Source organism: Amphiura filiformis, chromosome 16, assembly GCF_039555335.1.
Source record: "Amphiura filiformis chromosome 16, Afil_fr2py, whole genome shotgun sequence".
In the NCBI taxonomy this organism is placed as follows: domain Eukaryota; kingdom Metazoa; phylum Echinodermata; class Ophiuroidea; order Amphilepidida; family Amphiuridae; genus Amphiura; species Amphiura filiformis.
In genome coordinates, this window is record NC_092643.1 from 4,799,711 (window position 1) to 4,823,370 (window position 23,660).

Below are 23,660 nucleotides of genomic sequence, written 5' to 3' on the forward strand. Positions count from 1 at the left end.
AAAAATATTTATTTTGTATTTAGGTTAATGAAAGAAAACTTTGAATTGCGAGTTTTAAAAGAAGTGAAACATTTCAAAATTGGCAACATGCAAAATATTTCCCCTTTTACAGTACCGTTACTCAAGAAATCATAAATAGAATCTACATAAATCTGATATTTAATATGTTAATAAAATTTAACAAAATTCTGATACAAACTAGATCTTTATTAATTTCACATCAACTATTTCAACCAAAAAAAACAAAAAAACAAAAAAAAACATTCATACAGTACTGATTAGTATCTGCTCTTGACAATATACTTTGGCGTAAATATATATGACAACAAGCCAGTGGCGGCACTATGGGGGGGGGCAAATGCCCCAAATCAGAACTCTTTTCCCCCTGTTTCCCCAGTAAAAACCCAAAATTACGAACATTTCCACTTTTTGCGGCAATTTTGTGCAAAATTTGTTGATTTTGCCACCCACACGAAACTCACTTTTCCCCTTTACCCCCTGGCCCATTGCCCCCCCCCCCCCCCGAAAAAAATCCTGGCACCACCACTGCAACAAGCTCTTCTATGTACATCTCAGATAGATTTAACTACAATCAAATTTATTTCTACAAGTGCATTAAAACAAATTTAGTGCTCACTAAAATGTTAGTAGTAGGAATGATAGTGAATTATTACAAACTTGCGACATCGTGTTTATTAATTGCAATAAAATAATCGCACCTCTCACACAAAAACTAAATCCCTGACCTAATTAGCGTTAAGTAACACCGACTCTAAAATAATAAGTGCTCCCATCACATACCATACTCCCAACATCACTAGTCACTACATGTTCACAACAATAGATTATATATTTTTTTCTAGTCTACGTCAGTTTGCCGGGCTTAATCCACTGGTATCCCCATCGGCTTCTGTTTTAAGGAAGCATGGAGAGTACCAAGACATAAACACATTACACAATTATGGAAACTTTGTCACATCATTTTTAATTGTACGGTTAAGTACAATTGGTACTCTACATCTAATACTACCTTGGGCTATTCTATCTGAAATCCATACACCCCCTATGGAAGATACAACCTTAGTGTCCCATACATGGGGTGTAGATTTCAAATGGATTCACCCATACTACATTACTCTACTTGGAATACCTATCACTTAATGTATTTGTAAGTCATGTGCCTGAACCAAGGAAATTTATTGGGTGATTTTGTCTCTGGAAAAACAGCCATATTGCATTTTCACACATGGCGACTAATATAATTTTGCTCTGGCACAGATGCAGCGGCAATTGTAATCAGCATCTTCCACTGCATTTTGCGCCACAGAGAACAAACTTTATAAAGCTGGTCATTTGAGTGAAAAAAAGCACAGAACCTACCCCCCCCCCAAGAGCACTAAAAACATGACATTTGTCGCAGTGGAAATGTGATGAGCTACATACTGGCCATAGGTGCCACCTGTTTAACCTAATGTTAGTGTGTAAGTTAACCACTGCACCATTTGAATAGGTCAGTGATTCAACGCATGAGGAAAAGGCACATCACTTACCGGTACTTATCTAAGCAATAAGCTTTATACTACTACTGGTATCAAAAACTGAATGGACAAATGAGCTATCAGTCACTAAGATATAACATCTGACGGATCATAGTATCATAGTTTTATTAGTTCATAAATGCCTGTGCACTCCTAGAATATTTTTTTGTGGCTGTACAGCTGAATTTGACCATTCAATTTCTGAATAAAGTCTATACTACACATTACCTCTACTTGGTGGGAATGATTTAGCATTTTGATAACTTGGTTATCTTTTACATTAAGCTAATCTGCAAACGTTATCACAATCTCTGTGCATGGGCTTTATGCTTATTACATAGAACTGATATCACAAAGACTAGCAAATCCACCACAAGGTTATAATGATTTGGTGAGTTATAGAAAGCTTAAGGTGGTACTACACCCCCTGATAAATTCTGTGACTAATTTTGCATTTTTCTCAAAAAAATAACTACACACTGGTAACAAAAGTTAGGTATATTCTAGCGGTACCTCTTTTCTTATAAATAACGTACAGTTTGTCTTGAGTCATTAAAATTCCAGTGTAGTAACTGGATTCCCTGCCCCTATAATACACATGTATAATTTTTGTTACCAGTGTGTTATTTTTTGAGAAAAATGCAAAAATAGTCACAAATTTATCATGGGGTGTAGTACCACCTTAAGCACTTGCAATTATGTTTGCCGTCTTTCTGATACTAGCCTTATGTAATGATAGTTGAATAAAGCCCAAGTCAGATTTGTAATAACCTTGATAGTTGACAAACATATTGTCTATAAAGTCATCTAAACAATTTTAGAGTTAATAATAACAATAACACCATCTTTTTCTAACTACATCTTTAAAACTAACTACTAAGTGCCTATCACCATCTCTTTTACCCATCACCTTAAAAAAGCAAGCATTACTAGAATGAAACAACTTATTCCTACATTGCACTGTAAGTTTCACTGATAATCTGTACTCTTCATTCACTTGGTAAAAATAATTCAATGACATTTCAAAAGTTAGAACCAAATAAAGTGAATTGAAATCAAAGATGCAGGAAAATAAATCTCTATGAGTCTTACAAATTTGAGATGACATACCATGCTTTAAAACGAATCATGCAATAAAATTACTATCAGTTAAAATAGGTAAATTTGGTAATTCTTGGCCAAGATTGAACACTCGGCACACTCGTAGCTCTGGGGGTTCCAGAAGATTGCATGCAAGCACCTTACACTGCGTACACACTTTGTATGCTACATGGACACAACAGGTAGGTACATTTGAGTTTGGCCAAGAATGACCTAATTTAACTATAAGCTTGTTGAGTTTTTATTCACCAGTTGTTCCTCAACACCAAAATACTACATGACTGTATTTTACTGGTAAAAACGTTTTGTCCACTTTCAGTTCTTTTATTTCACTTAACTAAAAGAATGAAAACTTAAAATGGGAAACCTGCAATGATTCAGATCAGCAATATGCTGACTTAAAACAAAAAATAAATAATCACTTAATTTACCAGTTGGTCAGTACTTTAAACATATATTTTCATTTTAGTTCTATACATAATTACAATCATACATCAATCAATCAATTAAGTATACATAATTCAGGTTACTAGAAATCAATGTTGCATGTTACAAGATAGTGGATTCACTAGGGACATACATTGGGGTACCACATAAGGTTGGTATATACCGGTAATATAATACAAGTGTACATATCGTGATATTAATCTTAACATCTTATTTACAAAATATATTTGGTATTTATTTTATATTATGCCAAAACGAAATGCCCCTGTGTTCAGAACTTACTTCATTACTTTAGAGGTATATTGTTCTTTTCTTTATAATATTTAATACTGTTCTTTCTTTCTGTACTCCAATCAAGCAATATGTAAGTGGTTCAAGAAGTTTGAGGAAACAGTGTGATATGCATAGCCCCATTACCTTCTGCAGTGTGATATTGCTATTTCAAGTTTCAACATGAATGTTACTTCTGAAAACAGGTGCATTTCTTTTATACTCGGTCCAATATGAAGTATGAAGTGATCACATAGGGCTTATAACATGGACATCTTTGCTCAAAGTTGCAATCATTATCATACCAGCTTATGATGTATGATAGATCATGTGCCAATTTCAAGCTGTCAGTCACGTTAGTATTACACTAAAGGCTGTATCAAAATTAGGCTATTCCAACTGAAATCCATGATACACCACCTATGGAAGACCTGACCTTAATCTTCCACACACAGAGTGTGAATTTCAATCGGGGTTACTTGAATGGATGACTCCCATCTCAAATCTACACCCCCTGTTGTGTGGTAGATTAAGGTCATGTCTTCCATAGGGGTACTCAGCCGTACACGACTCATTAAGAATTCCTGCTGTTTGTGCATAAAGGTAAAGCAGTCAAATATGATCGTGTACATGCATGTTACTCTCAACGCAAAATATAGGACTCTGTACAATTATGATACAGCCTATGGTGTTTAGGTTCTGTGTAGCATCATACTACCCAGTCCTACCCACCCTCAAATGGACACTAACGCAAACCAGCAGCTTACAGAGATGGCACTCATAAAACCTGAAACTGGTAAAAAAAGCCTGTAAAAGCATGTGAATACAGGCCAAAAAGCACCATAACAGGCTGAAAATAAATAAAAACATGGGAATTTGGACTCACAAAAAACCTGAATTCAGGCTAAAACCAGAAAAGTGGCATCTGTGAGCTGATTCAATAAAGCTTGATTAATTTGCAGTCACTGCATAGAAATGACCTCATCATGTAAGCCATGGCATGGCTAGATATCTTACAGGTGCCTGGGCCAATTACATTTCCAACTTGCAAAAATGACCTGCTACAATAATACCAGTCAAAGTAATTAAGTTACATGAGTTGGTTTATTTTGATCAGCTCATACGTGCAAGTGCAAGATAACCAGTATTGGCATACTTCACACCTTCATTCGGACAGAGTATATTATATTTCAGCTGCATTTTGTTTGATTACACCTTACAATATTGGTATGTAGTTATCTATCTTGCCCCGTTGTCTCTGCGCTACACATTCTGCTATCCATACTATATTCCTGCATTCTTGTTCCTTCAGCTTCACATAGGAGTAGAAGACGCCATAGTGGAATTGTTGCATGAATCCATTCACATTCAGCTTTACCTGTGTGGGGTGAAAATATTGCTTGGGTTAAGAAGGTTATCTTTGAAATAGTAACAATCAAGACCAATACCAATATGACAAGGGCACCTGGGCAATTACATGATAAAAGAATTCTTTGCAACAGACAGAATAAATATTCAAGGAAAGACCTAATGGTTACAGGTGCCCAAGTTGCCTTCTGGGGAGGTGTACTCCTAACCATAATTATGGGGATGTGCCGCAAACATGGGTCTCAATTTGGACCATTTTTATACCAATGACCCCTTTTTCTGGACCAATTTTGGTATATGGATGGGTCATTTTTTCACAATTTTCCAATTGTTTTCCAAAAATTAGCCAAATTTTGCCTACCTGTAGTAAAATTTTCATAATTAGTCCAAATTTTGGGAAAGTTCCAAAAACTTTGGTATTTTGCATTAAATTTGGCCAAAGATGTTGACTTTTGGTATAGCGATGGGTCCAAATTTCATGAAAAATATATGGCTAGGCCCACTTTCAAATTCTCAGCAGCACACCCCTATCCCCCCCCCAAAAAAAAACACACACCTAATTTATGAAGCTTGAGGTCATCATTTCAAACTGACTTTCAAGTGACTTTTCAAAGACCTCCATCAGGATATAACGCTTTTTGTCAAATACAGTCAGTGATCATGTCAGAGGGAATTTCATTGTGCATAGCTTAAAATTGCCTGTGCACACAAAACTATCAAACAGAGTTACATATTTTAAAGACGCAACATGTGAAACAGCCACCTCGACATCCCTGACTGGACTAGTGTGTTCCCATTTATAGTGCCAGCTATGCCCTTTTGCCCATACTATTGACCATCTCAGATTAGTCAAGATGTTGACATACATACCTCATGTTCAAAGAATTTATCTTCCAATGTTTTATCACCAGGGTTGGTTCCAGCTCCTTCAAACAGCTGTTTGTATTCCTGTTATCAAAAAACAAACAAAATGATAACATTCAAGAGAGGTAAAGAATGAGCACACCAGGTAAATTGCAGTTTCCTTGGTTCACATGTAGTGCACAGGGGGGTGATCAAACTTTAGTACTTAACTTTGCAGTATGAATGCACTGTATGTAGGAACCTAGATAGGATTTGACAAAAAGTCCATCATTTTCACCAAAACTGTCTGTCCAAAATTTGTTCACAGTCCTTATTCAAGCAGTATTTTTAGAGTTTAGCATATGTCACAGCCATTAATTTTGTCTGTCCCAGGAGCAAACTGCCTATCTAAAATGACAGGTGGACAGGTAACACCCTGATTGTATGCATTCCAGTTGAAAATTCCATGCACCAGATATGATCATCATCTCCCACGCAGGGAGTAAGCATTTCAAATGGGGTTGCCTGAATGCGTGATTCCATTTGAAATCCTACAAGATTAAGGTCATGACTTCCATAGAGGTGTATGAATTTCAAATTAAGTAGCCCAATGTTGACACTAAATAAATGTACAAAGTAAATTATAAAATAAAATAAAAAGTATTTTTTTAGTCCTGTTTTGTAAATTTGTATGGTTAAGACTTGTCACTTCTGCCTCTCTAAAACTAACCTTACTTGATACTAAAGAATCCTGACACTGTAAATATGGACATTTTCGTGGTACATTCATTTTTGTGCACAACACAGCTACCACAAAAAATAAAAACACACAAATATGTTCTTTTACTGTCTAGGTCTGTGTAAGGACACTCAAAATCGCAAAATTAAAAACAAGCAATGTAGTTCAAATTCGGCAAAGCACAAAAAATTAAACACACGAAAATGACCACTTTACAGTATCATGGCCTGGATCTTAATCTATCCTCTTACAGCATAGTTATCAGCTACATTTCTGACTTGGTCGTAATCATCGCAAGTAGCCAGGGCAGCCAGACCATCAGGGTTGAGTTGACCACAGCGTGGATACAGCTTGAATCGGTCTTCTTTGGTCAGTTCTGTCCCGAATGAGTTGATGGTGATAATGAATGCTCGTCTGTCTGCTTCAAACTGTATTGATGGGAAGGAGTTAAACATTGGTCAAATATGTATTGCCTAGATCTATTATATTTTGTTTACAAATTAAGCGTACAGCTATCTGTCCATCACATATTATTTTCCACAAGGTCCTATGCACAGTTGCATACATGTGACGTTGCACACATATACGCAATGGTTAACACATAACTTGCAACAGATTATACTGTATTAGAATCCTACAGATCCTAGACTAACTTGTTAACATTGATTTACTTTTATCAACACTAACATGCAAATTCAAAAGTAAATTCATTGCATTGCCATCAGCTAGTATTGTGCAGGCTATTGAGTGACCAGTTACCTTTTGTTGTGTCACCTACTTCATCCTCAGCTTCAACTCAAATACATTGAGTACCCACACCATAAGGTATATTGCTGATAGCAATCATGAGGCAAACATGATGCATGCTAAGAATGAAAAGGGCTCAAAAGTTATCGATTTCATCACTATGACATCAATTTTGCCTATCAATTACTATCAGCAACCTGGTATAAACCCTTTGCATGGATCTCCTCTCTTGCTACCAAAACATATAAATCAGACCAATGCGCAAAATTGCATATTAGCGTTTCCTCAGCAGGGTTACACAAAGTGGCATATAATTCCTAAGTAAAATGTATTGTATGCACAAATTAAGACATGTTTATGTGTAAACATGAGCCAAGCAAGAAGAAGATAGCAATTCACTTGTAAATATAGCCCATTTATGGAATCAATGTCATACGGCTTCAGAATGTTGTATCAAATTGTAGAAAAGTAGGGTCCTTCTAATCATTAGGTATAAGTGAGCTCTATAATTGATACTGAATGATTACAACATATACATTGGCTAGCCTAGTTCAGCACTTGCATTGGGTTAACTGTGACAGCTTACCCCTAAAATTTTGCACATGACATCTGCAGTTGAGCCGCCAACCTCCTCACAGAGTTTGTAGAATGCTTCAAGGTAGGCCTTGTACAGGGTATTTCGAATGATTTCTATGTTCATCTCATCCAAATCTTGTTCTGAGATGCACTCTTGGAAGAATGGAGCTGGGGAAAAGGAAGATAAATATGTGCAATGTTCAGAATTTTCAAATTATGTTTCTTAAAAAAACATTTTAGATACAATATTTAATATTGATTACATACAAAATAAATATACTAATTTAACCACTGATTTGCAAGAACAGGGTGATGACGCACAGCTATTTTGTATTGAAATAGGCAGAAGAGGCCTCATCACAAGTTCCAATAAATGTATTTAGAGCTCTGTTTTCCTTATTTGTCTCAAAAACAAACAAACAAACAAACAAACAAAAAACACAAAAAACAATGAATCAATGATAATGGTCTTTAACAAATTTTCCAAATCTCTCAGTCAACATACAAGCCTTTGTTCATACTCAATTTTTGACTCAAAATATGACCAAGATGGGTCGATTTAAAATGTCAGTTTTCTTTCAAGTACAATTGTTTTGTGGGCAGGTCTCCTGACAACTTTTCTATGTCAATGTATGTTTTTGAAAATAATAGTTTTTGATTTTTGACATTTTGATACGAGTCTGGTCACCATACCTACTTAACCCTCTTGTCTGACCTTACTTTTTTCTTTTCAATGTATTTTATGTGTATTATGAATAAATTTGAAATGATGAAACTAAAGATTAACATATGATATACGGTACTTCAAAGTTGACCAAAAATGCAAATTCTAAAACTACATGTATGAATTAGGCAGACAGTCTATAGATCAAACACAATTTGTGTGTAGCTTACAAGTCATATGGTACTGCCATCAATTACAGAAAAACCTTTTCACATTCTTCTAGAGAAATAATTACCCAATCCTCTGCATATTGATCCGATACTGGGTTTGAAGGGAAATATGGCAAAAATATTTTCCTGATCTAGTTATTACAAATAGTACAAGTTTAGAGGGGAATAGGGCAAACTATTTTCCTGAGGTACTGTGCTACTGGCCTATCACCCAAAACCCAACGGGTGAGGGGTGATATAAATGAAGACCGAATTTAAAAGACCAGTTTGCTTATAACGTCCTGTCAACCAGACCAAAAAAGCTGTACTGCGCAGGTCAGCAATCAATTACGTCACATCTTTGCCTGACGTCAGACGCAAACTATAATATTTACAGTAATTTCTAGGCCAAACTGGAACATGCGCATTGTGTCCATGTAGCATACTAAGCGTGTACGCAATGCAAGGAGTGTGTATGCTTTCTTCTGTACCACGCTATATTCGTGTGTTTATCGCAGAGCCACTAGCGTTTATAGTGTTCCAGTTTGGCCAAGAATTACTGTAAATATTATTGTCTTTTTAATTTGGTCTTCAATTCTAGGTGCATACATAGCTAGTACCAAGTGAAAACAGTTGTCCTATTTCCACAATATCAACCATGTAGTATTTATTTTATTACTAGGAATGAGATAGGGAAATAGCCAAAACTAATATGTGCAAACAGTCCTTGTCAAACCTATAAATTAGCTCATGAGCTCATGAATAATTGAATATTTATGAGGTGTTATCTTACCTAGAGGTGTATCAACAATGATAGCATTATAGAGATCTGCTGGTGTAGTGGCTACATTGACAGCTTCCATCTGCTCAAAGCTTCCCAATGGATGACACTTTGGAATCAGCTCAGAAATGGAGCGCTGATGCAGGGTTCCAGTGATCAGTAAGATGATGTTATCTATCATATAACTGTAACTGTTGAAACAAACAAAATTATACATGGACATTAACTATTGATACCAAGAAGATCATGTCATCATCATTATCATCAGTCGTCCATGGACGGAATGGAGGAAGTATCAGAAGTATGCTGGGCCCAAAGTCTTCTGTCTTTCATCAGTTGTTGAATCTCTGATGGTTGTTGGCCAATATCACTCTTGATGGTGTCGGGGTATAATTGAAGTGGCCTTCTGCCTCTTATTGGTTTCCCATCAGGAGGGATCCAGAAAATCAGTTGGGAGACGGGTTGGTCAATTGTGCAAATCAGCAAAACATGAAAAAGCGACGTTGTTCTGAGCAGTGATGACACAGGGGGATATCGCCGAGTTGGTCTTCCATTTCCTTAGTAATCAAGTAAATATTTATAAAGGCCAAAATGTAAATATTTATACAGGCCAATTTAAACAATGTTCATGCCAGTAAATTATTATTAATAGGAAATGTAGTCTTGATTCATACTATAGGCTGCTGATATTTATTTATTTTTCCACTTCGCATAACAAATTATGTGATAAATGTTCCTCAACTTTGCAAGTCAAGGCCCATTTACTAGTATTAATATCCCAAGTATGACTCAGCTTTACAAACCAGTATGAAGAACTGCATTCCAGCACTTCACTGCATTTTGTGTGGATCCATGGTAAAATTTGAACTGTTCAATTTGAAAAAAGAAATAGAAAATCTGTCTACGAATTCTAGACATTTTTATTAATTCATTTGTTCATTCAAGACCGGGTCTTGTTTCATACAAAGATTGCTACCACTGGGATTGAGTTTTAAGCACGCGAGTGCGATCGCACACCATCACACACCTTAAATCACCTGTCCGAGTACGATTTAAAGCACACCTCAATTCTTAAACTTCTTACCAAGTGCTATTTAATAGCACACCTGACAGCCCGCCATAACAGTTCCAGATGTAACACGCCTGTTATTTTCAAAAGTCAACCCCTGCTATAACTCAACAACTTTTTTCTTGAACTTTTAACAACACAATATTTGTATATCATTTTCATCAGAATATGAATCAGTCATAGATGACACAGTGTCCATTACTTACGTGATAATAAATCTAAAAACTTTGAGAGTGGTTCTACAGATTGATTTCTCATGTGCTGGAATTCTACAACCAATTTCTCCTTGAGTTTATCATCGATGACAGACACTGTAAGAGGTGATGGTTCATTCTGAAGGAAGTTGCCATAGTCTGTGCTCTGCAAATGCAGTTTTAAATCTGAAAACAAACAATAGGAGGAAATTAATGTGCATCTTTCAAGAAATTTGAACTGGTAACACTATTTTTTTCTCTCATCACCCCAGCCAAGGTCAACCATGCACTGAATAGCATTTGGCTGGAGTAGGTCGACCTAATCATAATTAAATTAAAGTAAATTAAAGTAAAACCAGATTAACCTGAAGTTGTCATATTTTGATTCCAAATCCATGGAATTTGTGATGTTTGGAGTCACTAGAAATCCTTAAGGCCAAATAAAAAATAAAACATGTTTCTCATCCCCTCCCCCTTGCCTTTTTTTAATTCATGCAGTTATAACTTTTGAAGAAAGATGTCTAGGAAGTAGGAAATTGAGTTTCTACATAGCCTAATAAATATACAAAAATACAGTGGTCCCAGATACAGTCATCCGAAGATATGGTTAGTGAACACCACATACTTCCTTGGCAAATGTTCAAAGGTAGAGACTTGTTTGCAGTGTTGTAGTCGAGACCAGCCTATCCAAGACCAAGACCTAGTCTCAGGCAGTCCGAGACCAAGACGGTCGGAGACCGGCTGGTCCGAGACCGAGACCGGCAGGTCCGAGACCAAGCTTGAAAGTATTAATATATAATTTATAATCAATGCAGAACATTTAGGGGGGTCAGGGAATGAGCATAAATTATTTTGTTAGGTTTTCTTAAGACTTTTTTGTGCACAATTCAATATCAGACTATTTTAGCCGTAAATGAAGGGGGTGTTTTGCTCATGATTTGATGGGTCATTATGTACATAAAATTATATGCAATTTTACCCTATTTGGGCCCAAAACAGTGTTTTTTGTGATATAATTTAAGGAAGATACACAGGGCAAATCCTGCTTTATTTTTTCTTCAAAATATTTAGGGGGTGTCCCCATCCCCGCTTCTGATGCCTAGATGTTAACTCCTCTCAGTGACTGGTACATGATGGGCCATATTCAATACTAGCTTTTCAATCAAGATACCAAAATTCAATTTCTTCACAAAACTTTGTTCCCAAAACAAGAGAAATGGGCAATTCAAATGATCTGTTAAAATACACTCAGAGCTCTATGACATGCACTTAATTTGAAAAAAAAAATGATCCCGAGGGTAAAAATAAATGTCTTTTTTTATTTAAAGAGATATTATAAATTCACTTAAAAATTATTCATATACATAGATCACATTTCGGGCTGATAAACAAGAACAAGAACACATTGCACAGAAGGTTCCCTCATGCTCTTCATTGCTTGGTAATTAACAAGTTAGGCACATGGAATTAAATGATTAGTTTCCTGTCACCTGCCCACATCACCTTTTTCAATTTGACCAAAACTTTCATTATTTTCATAAAAAAGTCAATTATCTAAAAATTGAGATGGAAATAACCAAATTTGAAACTCTCAAAATGTCTGACATCCCCTGCTGATCATAATTAGCAGTTTTTCTTAGTTGTAGGTAGGGGTAGAGTGAATAATGAAATCATGACATCACTGAAAAAAATGTGATGGGAAACTAAAAACATTTCATTTCATCAGGCTTGGTTCTCAACAACTTGCGAACAATTACTCGAACCTTTGAAAGTTGTCAGGGGCGGATTTAGAGGGGGGTGCACCCGACGCGTGCCCCCTCTGTATTTTTGCAGAGCGGCGCCTGACTTTGGGCGCCGAACCGCGGCGGCTGTGGCTCGGCACCCCCTCTAAAAAGGCTCTATTGAAAATTCCTGGATCCGCCTTTGACAAGCGGCTAGGGGACGCAGGGGTAACCTTGTCAATCAATGGTTATTCTATTGTCCACCAAAGTTAAGCTTGACATCACCAATACGCTTATATCCATGATCAATCCAATCGATAGGCAATTATCCCAAGAGGACCACTGTGCGAAATTGACCAATTTTAACGTGTGCGCATAAATCTGCATGGAATAAATATTACAATTTGAAATGAAATAAAAATGTATAATAATAATGGTTAATTAAAGGTCATGAAAACATTTTAAAACGTTTTGTATGGAAACACACTACACAAATATTTTTAAATGTTTTCAAAATGTTATTGAAAAATATTTTCTGCCAACATTTTTTGCCAAATATTTTGTCACCGCTTAAATAATGATATGTTTGAGAATATTTGCAGTAAGTTATCAAAAAATGTTTTTGAATGTTACTAATAAGTTTTATTCCCTTTATATATCCTAATCGTAATCATAAAGAATAAATTAAGTCATGACAACTTGTTTTTGAGTGCTGAATCCAGGTACCTGGCTGAATCACCTCGTAAAGTATTAAAGCGCGCCGCCGTAGCTTAATTCCATGATCTTGATCTTATTTTATCGATATACATCGATCACTTATCGGATCAAGTATTGGACACAATAGATGAAGTATTTGATTGACAAGCAGTGCGGCAAATGATGCATTTTGGGGTGTATACCCCGAACGGGGTGTACACCCCGTTTGGGGTGTACCTGGGGCGTATAGTGTTTTTTGCGCATGCGCGATGTGTATAAACTTAGTAAAACATACAAAATTACGGTATAATTACACATTAAATCCAACTTCAAGGGTTCATAACTTTTTTTCCTCACGGGAAACCTCTTTTTAGCCACGGATGACCTATGGGTAAAATTTTGTAAGGAATCCAATGAGCAAGGTTTAAATTTTCCCGCGAAAGTAATATTTTTCCGGTAGCTGGTTTGTCATACCCTATGTACCCTAGAACCCAAATGGAACTTTCAATTGGAAAAGGTAAGCTACCAAAGAGCATTAGAAACATTAAAGGCTTATTCAGTGAGAACAGCGAAAGTATGTGTAATAATTGCCTTAAGTGAAGGAAAAATTATTAAAATTGTCCTTGCGTATTTTATATATTCTTTTTGCTCATGTGCGGTGTGTAAAGAATTAGTAAAATTTACAAAATTATGGTATAATTACACCTTAAATCCAACTTCATGGCTTCATAACTTTTTAAGTGTACAAAATAAAAAACTGTGTAATAATTGCCTAAAAATGAAGGATAAGTCATTAAAATTGTCCTTGGTAATACTGGATAATTTGTAATTCACTCCACTTCAAAAGTTGCACGCATTTCCTTTCGACATTTGAAAACCCGCACACAAATTTCTATATTTCTTTTATAGAGAATAAACAACTTTAAAGTAATCTTTATAGAGAATAAACATCTTTAAAGTAAAGGTTGAAAATAATAACAAACAATGTTTCCTCTACTTAAACAAGTCCAAGGGCAATAACACTTTGGGTGCTCCATGTTTAGTGTCAATGAGGTTAAGAAAATGGCAGTTGTTCCAAATCTACCTTACATAAAGTGTGCTAACAAATTTTAGACTTCTCGTCGACCCGTCGTGGACAAATATTAAAATTGGATATCGCTGAAAAGTGTGTGATAAAAACAGAACGTTAAATGCTAATTCCTTCATTTTTTGACAACAGTTCACTAATGGATATATCATTAATTATAAAACGCTTTAAAACCTAAAAAGTTCAACTTGGTTCTAAAACGAAAATCGATTCTTTTCTCTATGGCACTTTTGTTTGTACTCACCCGGTATAGCTATAGTACGTAGAAAAATTATTACTGATTCATGTAAAATGTCTATTTTTGTCTTTAAATAATACACTCGGCTTTACTTTTGGCTGAATAACTTTGGCGTAGATTTCTTTTTGGCAGGGGGACTTCTTGAAGCACAGTGAATCCAGCACCTTAAGTTGGTGACAGAATAAGTTGATAGCACTTAATGCGTATACAAAGCTCGCACAAATTGTTGCCATATTGACTATTTTTAGTAAAGCTAAAATGATGTAAGAACAAATTCGAGCTATTAAAGCGCGCAAAAAAGTTGACACTTTTTGGGCAAAACTGCATATCCAAATATGAGGTTAGTTATTTTGGTCAGACACCCCATACAAATTATGTCGGGGGATTTATCCCCATCCCCTAGGATTACGCCTATATTTATGACACTATAAAATCTGACTTTTGATGATTTATGGTCCTCTGGATGAGCAAATCACTGCAATAGGCCTAAAAGTTAAACGAAATTTCTAGACTGGCATGACTATAATTTGGCAAAACATCGATTTTCGCCTGAAAATTGTACAAAATGTAATTTCACCGTATATATATTTGGCTATATTTGAAAGCAAAATAAACCTGGTAAGCTTGATAGCTACGTTGAGGTAAGAGAGGAATGTCACGCTTCGTCATTTTTTCACCCCCCCCCCCCAGAAAAGCTAAGAAACAAAGGAAAACTAGGGAGAGAAAAGAGAGGAAATGTGGTGAGGAGAGAATATAAGAGAAGGGAAAAGGGAGCAAAAAAGAGAAGAGAAAAGAGAAAAAGTTAAATTATTGCAAGATAATTGAGCAGGCCCATCGTGCCTTGAAAAAAACCCTATATAGGGCCTAATACTAGCTTTCTTTACGACTGGGTGCTATGGATAAATAAAGTGGTTGTTTCGGCTTCTGTTTAGGACACCCGTCCCGGTACCGTACAATTTAACGCAACGACAGTGTCAAAATGGTGTACCAAATAGCTTCAATAAGGGGATTTCACAATATTTCAAGGGGGGACTCCCCTCGCGACATCATCCTTTCATAGAGTGTAATCCTAAATAAAACCTAACGGTAACTTGTTTTCGCCGGGAGGAGTTTCGCTGAAAGTTCTCCCTAAATAAGACAAAGTGCACAAAAGTAAAAAAAGTCAATTTTTGTTGTATTTTATATCAAAAATTCCAAAAAGTAAGATACGTAGGCATGTAATCAGAAAATTTGATAGGCCTATACTCTTCTGGAGAATATGATATCCCTAACGGGACTATATGCTATAATAAATTTGATCGCTTTGTGTCGATATAGTCTTTTATCAACATTAAGGTTACGCTAAATTTCTATGGTTCTCGTCCTAATTTGGGCTGTACGTAGCCACCTAAACCAATTTTTTTCTCCAGAAAATAAACATCGTAGACCTAAAAATCAACGGTCATCTCGGAGCTAACATTCTAAGCATTATTATTAATTATGATTTATTAATCTAGCTCATACACAAATGTACTTTGTCAGTGTTTCAATTTTGTTCACGTCACGTGAGCATGAAGATTTTTGTGACAGAGGCCATAATTTAGTGATGCATGCCCGATTTTGCTTTTTTAATTTGGCTACAGATAATAAACAGTTCAATAAAATAATGGCACTATTCAGCCTGTATAAAGCTTTTATTGATTTTATTTTATAAGCTTAAGCATTGACAAAATTTGCATGGAATCTGGTACCACTTGTGGTCATTTTTTGTAACAATAATATTGTTTTTGTGTATGATATTATCGCCAGAATTCTTAGCTACATTATTTCTATGATACCTTACCATAACATATGTGGTATGCTAGTGTTACTAGGATTCACCAAAAATGAAATATCTGGGCGTTTAAGGCACACTCCACTGTCATTTTGTGACGGTTTTCAATTAGCGAGTTACGGCCACTCCATAAAATACACGCCGAAAAAATCGCTCTTTCATCAACATCTTTCATTCTGTTGATGTCAAAATGGACATGACGATTAATGAATAGCGTTACATGCTAATCAGTAACTTACTTCTTACCAATTTGGTCCAAAGATGTCAAAATTTCAAATTATTTATCCTCCGGACACTTGATTTGAATTCAGCATTTCAGCGTGTTTGATTTCTGAAGAGGTCACAAGGTCACTCACGCTTGTGTGCCCTGTGACAACTCGTATCTAGTACCAACTCGGCCTTATTTCAATTTGACCCGCTATCGGCGCTATGTCAAACAACTGTGTCCAATTTTCTTTGCCATTTTCTTCCTCTCCCGCACTCTCCTTCAGTCCCTCTTGCTTTCCCTCTCTATTTCTCTCTCTCTCTCTTTCTCTCAGAAAATATATAATTAATCCATAGGGCCTACAATATGAAATCTAATAGGGCTAAATAGTATACGTAAATAAAAAATAAATAGGCCTAAAACCAATCTTTAAAAAAAAATATTAAGGGGCTGGCATTTTCTTCTTGGGGGTCCCAAATATACGGGGGGGGTTCAGAATTTTGGAAAGAAAAATAGGGGGTCATAAAATTTTTAATGACCAAATGTAGAGAATCTGAGTCACAAGATGATTACAGATAGTGTGTTTATTTAATTTAAAAGGACCGATTTCAATGCAATTTTAGCCTGTTAAGGGGTAAGGTGTATCGGTGATGGCCGGGAAGAAGGGGGCAATTTTATTGGCGCTGACTTTTGTAAATTTGGAACCCCCTTCCAAAGAAAACTTCCCAGCCCCCTAAATACATGAAAGTAATGCATGAGAAAAAAACACATGAAAACTAGGCCTAATAGGCCTATACCTAATGGGTTGTGAAATAGGCCTAATATGGAGAAAAATTTTAATGGCCTTTGCAAAAATCCCCCATGCATGGCAAAAAAAACATGCAATTTTTAGTAGGCCGAGAGGGCAGTGGCGGAGTCAGGAATAGCGCGACCATCGGGAGGGTGTCTGAGGGGGATGTGAGCCTCAAAACGGGGGGTACCAGTGCAGGGCCTCAAATTGCAAAACCTGTGTCTTGATGACCTACTATCAAAATGATTTTGCTGGAACAAATTCGCATTTAATGGAGCAAAAAGTTTTAATGATATTAAAATGGACCTAAATACTGGGCGCTTATATAGGCCTACTGGCTTGTCAATCCCAGTCCAACAATTAAGGGGTGAGACCCTCAACTTTTTGGATTGTTACAAAATTCAGAGATGCACAGACAGACCCCAAAAATCCTGAACTTGCAAATCGTAGCGGCGTGGCGAGTGGAGCTGTCGCCAGCACGGCCGGGGGTTCGGGCCCGCTCAAGGGCCCTGGTGGGGTAAGCCAGATGGTTTCTGCACATTTCGCACCACAGGAAAGGACATTTCAGAGGCTATTAAAAAAGAACATTTCAAGGCTCCTGGCTTGTTCTACACTTTTAATAACAAGTGCTTACTTCTTCCAGAAAACATGCTTTAAAGTTACGAGTTTCCTATACTTTTATGCACAAGAGACACTCTTAAAAAATTGTTTTTGGTTTTATTACATGACCAATATGGCTGATGTTGAAGCAGAAAAATAAGGCAATAATTAAACATTTTTGTGCTTGGTATCCACTGCTTCCCCACCCCACCACACCTACCGGCACCCCATCCTGGGCTTTCACGTTCATTAAACATTTTAGCAGCTTTCGCACCCCAAAAGAGACCATTTTTGACATAAAACCGGAGTGTTTTAGACTTTTTGAAAAGTTTTTTTGACCTAATATAATATTAAACATGGCCTACATGACTGAAATTGATAGTATAGGCCTATAATGCTAATATAAAACAATGATTGTCCCCCCAATCGGGATGTGGGAGGGGCCCACATGGGGTACTTATGCATGAAGAATACATGGTATGATATATAAGAGTAATTTGTAAAATTCGGTATGTTAAACATACAGCGTGTCGCTACAAATTGGGATTTGAATAGTAGGCCTATATCCCAAGGGAAATACATACACACACTCACTCACCCCCACCCAACTTACCCCACCCCGACGGCCACACAAAGCGTCACATCAAACCTTTGACCCAAGTTTGCTTCCATTTAGACTTAAACATGACTTGATCTTAGAGTATACATGGTATACATAGGCCTATACGGCATCAGTCCATGCAGCAGCATCTCAAACGTCATCGTTCATTAATACACATTGCATACTTCTTACTAGGGTAATATTCATTGAGGAAAAAGAGATGGGTTTTTGAACGCAAAACCCGACAGCAATCAGTGGCATGCTGGTCCGATAATGGACTAAAATTCATCAATTTTTGGCATGAAAATGTGTTCTCAATAATATAAAACTTTGATTTGGCCACGATGCAAAAAAAAAAAAAATGAGTACCATTATCTAGCCGAGTCATCCAGTCAGGGTTCTAAGGAATTTTCATTTTAAAATTCGAGATTTTCTCAGATCCGGAAATTTGATATATATAATGCGCAATATAAAAACAATAATTCATCATTATTTGACCCCTCCTCCTCTTGGGTATGTGGGAGGAGGCCCACACCTGGGGGGGGTGTAATAATGTACATGCAGAATACACTGTATGATAAGAGTAATTTGTTGGGAAAATGACACCAAAATTGCTCCCCCACCCGCCAAAAAATCGCTTGCCCCCCCCCTCTCGCCCGCCAAAAATCGTTGCCCCCCCATTGCACATGCCAAATTTTTGGGATGTCAATTTACCAACTTTAAATGGTCTTTATACATGTTATGGCGCAGAGCGTGAAGGAAAATTTGCATTAAGCTTTTCCGTCAGACGGTTTTCCTAAGCATTTTTAGAGTGTTTTATGTGCCAAAATTCACTTGCCCTCCTCTCGGCCTGCCAAAATTGCTTCCCATCCCCTTTCGCTCGCCAAAATTTCTTATCCCCACCCCTAATTTTACCCTCCCCAGGGCTCATAATTATTGCACAGCCTTTAGATGTCCCCATTTTCTCTGCTAAAACAAACAAAATAAACATGAAACACCCACCCCAACGAACTAACTAAACAGAGCGCTACAAACAAATACATCTTGAAACGCATAAGCCCGTCGGCCGTTAAGTGCTATATAAAACATGAATGTGATAGGCCTACCAAACGATTCTGTCAATCAAACTCCAGCACAGCCCGTTATTGGCCAGGATTTTAGTGTGAGGAATAGGGCGAAAAGACAAATTTTTATCCCAATTTGTAAATTTCTTATCTCATTTTTAGTCATTTTAAGGCCCGGTTTTAAGGACTCTTTGCTGTTCCCATGTATTCCTTAAAATTATCTGTGGGGGATGATCCCCCACCGACTCCCCCTGGGTGTCCCCACTCCCACCCAACCAATCACAGGCCTCAAAAATATTGACCGGGCCGGTCGGGTTTTTTCTGGCTGCATTACAATAGGGCAGTGTCTTTTAGGCGAATGCGTCTTGGGTCGAGCTTGCAACTGATGATCAGTATAATTGCATGAGGCTGACATCTTTATAGTATGTTTTATAGAGATAATTGTGTTATGCATGACAGGTGACAAGCTATTGCCTGTCAATCAAATTTGTTACCAAGCATCGGTAAACAAATTTAACAATAGGAGCTGACTGAAGGTGACAAAATAAGCTAAAATGGTCATTTTACACTTTTTTAAATTTTTTTTATTTCACATGATTGGTATGCATGTTTTCTTACGTGTAAGATGATAATATGTTTTTTGAGTTGACAAAGCCATAACAGATTTTGTTTAACCTTAAGATGACTTCATATGAAAATGATTACACATTGATTGTTAGGAACTGTTGCATAGCTTTAATTTGACGCCAAAAACTCATCAATAGCTTACCAAATAGTGATGAAATGATCAAAATACTGAATTTGAGGATTTTCCTTTTAAAATTGAGGTTTTTGGTAAAAAAGTGAAATTTTTACACCATGGCCAGCGCTTTGGCAAGTAAGAAATAGATTTTTGAATTCTGCGGAAAATTCTGAATAAGATAGACACTGTCAGAATTTTGGAACAAGACTGGTGATTAAATTGATGCCAGCTGATTGGCTAGTTTTTTATGCTCGAGCGCTCGTGCACACGCCTGCTTGTCAAATCACTGCAAGTTCCAGGGCCCATGCAAGCGCCCGGTAACTTGTTCGAAAATTTCTAACTTTCGTATGAACAACCGATAGCTTGTGATACGAAAGTTAGAACGTGGAAGTATACGTGCTCATGTAACGTACCTTGTTTGGCACATGTACACGGTTGCCATCCAGGGCCCAATATCATGCATATGAATAAAAACTTCTTCATCAAGTTAATTATTGTCTCAAAAATATGAGGATATTGTTATTGAAATATTAGTGACACATGTGCTATATTCCTTCATCAATTCACCTTGATGATACTCACGAAAAACGTCATTTTGTGTCAATTTTTCTCGAGTGATCGCCAGACATCACACAGTCCCCATTGTAAATAGGTGATCGACACGTGTAGTGCTGGGCTCACATGTTCAAGAACCGGAAGGGTATCACCATCAGTTTGCAATGACAAGTCAACCTTTGCAAATCGGGAGATGGATTGATTTGCCCAGCACTGGATTTTCTCAAATCTTAAATCATCGACGCAGTTGGCAGTTGTCAAAACAACTATGATCAAGCAAGGTTGCCGAATTAAACGGACTCATTATATGGTCGGAATTTATACTTCAGCGCCTGTGTTTCCGGTTAAAAGTAAGCATACACTTCAGCTAAGATACATAAATGTTAGCCAAGCTAAATTGAAGCCAAATTGGACAATCTAAACAATTGTTTTCATGCGTTTTAAAACTGAAGACGCTACGCCGACTGGCCGTGGTATACCAGCAATCTCTATCTTCTATCCACACATTAACCATCGTGTCGTCGTGGATAGTAGATAGATTTCTCGATCAACCGGTAACGAGCATAGCGCGTATACACCCCGTTCGGGGTGTACACCCCGTTTTGGCATACATGCCCTTTTTGAAGATTTGCCGCACTGACAAGGTTACCTAGTTCGCAAGGCAAACTTAAAAAAACCGGGCAAAACAGACGTGTCATTTATCGGTATGACATTTTCGTTATTGATGCTGCCCTATTTTAAGTTTGCACAGAAGAGGCAGCTCAGTTTGAGTGCATCGATTTTCAGTAAAGTACACATATACTCACTCTAAATTGTTCATCAAACTAATCCTGTGTTCCTTATGAAAAGAATCATATGCTGCATTGCATGTACAATCACCAAAAAAAGATGAAAAATGCATCTAAAAACTTCAGTACATGCAACCCACGGCACTAAAATTGGAAGTCATATTTTATGTGTCAAACTCTAATTACACAGGGCGAATTACTCCAAAGGCTTGATTCATAGACTAGTGCACATCGTTTATTAGTTGATTGCGTACGGCCATGGGTGGCCGTACACGATTTTCATTTCGTCATGATTGCTTTTGCAGCGACTGGGAAAACAGCCTAAACATCGCTTTTGGCACAGAGCTGACATGTACCACGCGACGTGACATCTGATCATGTGATATTTCATATTTACGGCATTTAAAGTTGAAGTTACATTGGATTGTGTGCTCCGGAAAACTTATTTTTTTCTGGATTCATAATGGAGTATTAATTACAATTTCAGCCATGCACGTTTAGGTAAGAAGTACAACAACCCGTGTAATTAATATTATGACAAACATGCAGATATTTAAGCTTCTGGAGCCTTGTACTGTTTATGAATTGCTCTAATTGAAATTACGTTGCACTCGCTTTCTGCATACACATCAGCCCATACCGTACCAGCAGAGCTAAGTACGGTATGGGTTCCTCGTACTAAAGGTTACCCCTGCGTCCCCTAGCCGCTTGTCGCCTTTGTAGTTACTAAAACTGATCATTGATAGTCTATAATAAACATGAATAAACATACATGTCACAACAACCTGCTTGACACCTTATAGAAGTGAATAGGCAATAAAGAACCTGACCAAAACATGCAAATGGCAAATCACTGCACTGTCATGAATGACTGTAATCATAATGTAAACACAGTTAACAAAGCAAACCGGACTCTGGGTTTCCTGAGGAGAAACTTGTGGTTTTGTCCAGGGGAAGTGAAGTCTACTGCATATCTAACGTTAGTGCCCAGTCTTAGAGTATGCTGCGGGTGCATGGGACCCATACAGGGCGGGACTCATAAAGAAGATTGAAAGTGTGCAGAGAAAAGCTGCAAGATTTTGCACAGGGGATTACCAAAGAGAAAGTAGTGTCACTCAAATGCTGGAAGATCTCGGATGGGACACTCTAGCTGTCAGAAGGAGAGAAATCGTTTAGCTATGTTTTACAAAATCCAAAATGAGTTGGTAGGAATCAACAAAGAAGCCTATATTCAAACTTCTTCTGCTGCGGGTTTGAGAAGAAACCACCACCTACATGTTGAAATTCCATTCATCAAGAAGGACGTCTATAAAAACTCATTTTTCCCAAGAACTGGAAGGGCATGGAATTCCCTCACTCAAACCACTATATCAGCCCCATCTTTAGACATATTCAAGAAAAACCTCTAGCTTGCAGGTCACCAAATAGTTAGCGATTTGCGGTTTTCGCCCTGCTGACTACAACTTCAGAAGGTTCAGAAGGTTAATGCATGAATGTTCTGCAGGAAAATGAATGCATGAACATTGAATAGAAGCCGTCGTCTTACCTTCCAATATTTCGCACTGAACGAGGTTTAAGTAGTCATTCTGTTTCAAAATTCCGCCCTTGAAGCCTCTAACAAGACCTTCTAGGTACCCATCGTTCATATTAAAATATATTTCTGACATCGAACTCATTTTTACAGGTAGTTTTTCACCGGACAGCTTCCAGTGATCACTCAGAAGACAAGAAAATGGCGACAGGTCATGTGATAGCCAAAGCTCTCTAGAACCAACATCACCATTTGTCAGAAATTGCCCACGCCTCTTAAAACGACCAATGATATCACCTTTAGTAAGCACGTTATATGCTAATTAGTAGGACCATCCGATGATGTCAGAATTTTTTTATAATTTGCATACAACGGTAAACTGTTATTTTTTCGCGAAATCACCATGTTTATGATGAAATATCTACTCAGATCTTTTTAAATCAGTCTAATCGTCCTTATTATGTTTTTCAGTTTTGCAGTTACTGACTTGTTCATGAAAAGGAAGATGTTCCTCACTGCTTCCATACCCGGTGGGTTCAGTTTGTATTTAAAGGTAGGACGTATGACCGTTCCAGGATTTGAAAATGACCCCTATTTCACGGGGAATCAAGGACATTTGCAGCAATTTTACCCCTATTTTGCACAGAAATCAAGGAAAATTTGCCCCAAATACCTCCCTATTT

At 37.2% G+C, this 23,660-nt stretch overlaps 1 protein-coding gene across 1 annotated transcript; it reads right to left on the bottom strand.

Moving 5' to 3' along the window:
• Positions 1–3,083: 3,083 nt before the first annotated feature.
• LOC140135445 (V-type proton ATPase subunit d-like) lies at positions 3,084–23,203 on the bottom strand. Its single transcript, XM_072156941.1, has 7 exons — positions 22,993–23,203; positions 10,555–10,732; positions 9,296–9,468; positions 7,640–7,797; positions 6,558–6,734; positions 5,595–5,672; positions 3,084–4,734 (listed from the first exon to the last, which is right to left on the bottom strand). Exons 1-7 carry the CDS (start codon positions 23,120–23,122, stop codon positions 4,573–4,575), a joined length of 1,056 nt encoding a protein of 351 aa, XP_072013042.1. The 5' UTR covers positions 23,123–23,203; the 3' UTR covers positions 3,084–4,572.
• Between the last annotated feature and the right edge of the window lie 457 nt (positions 23,204–23,660).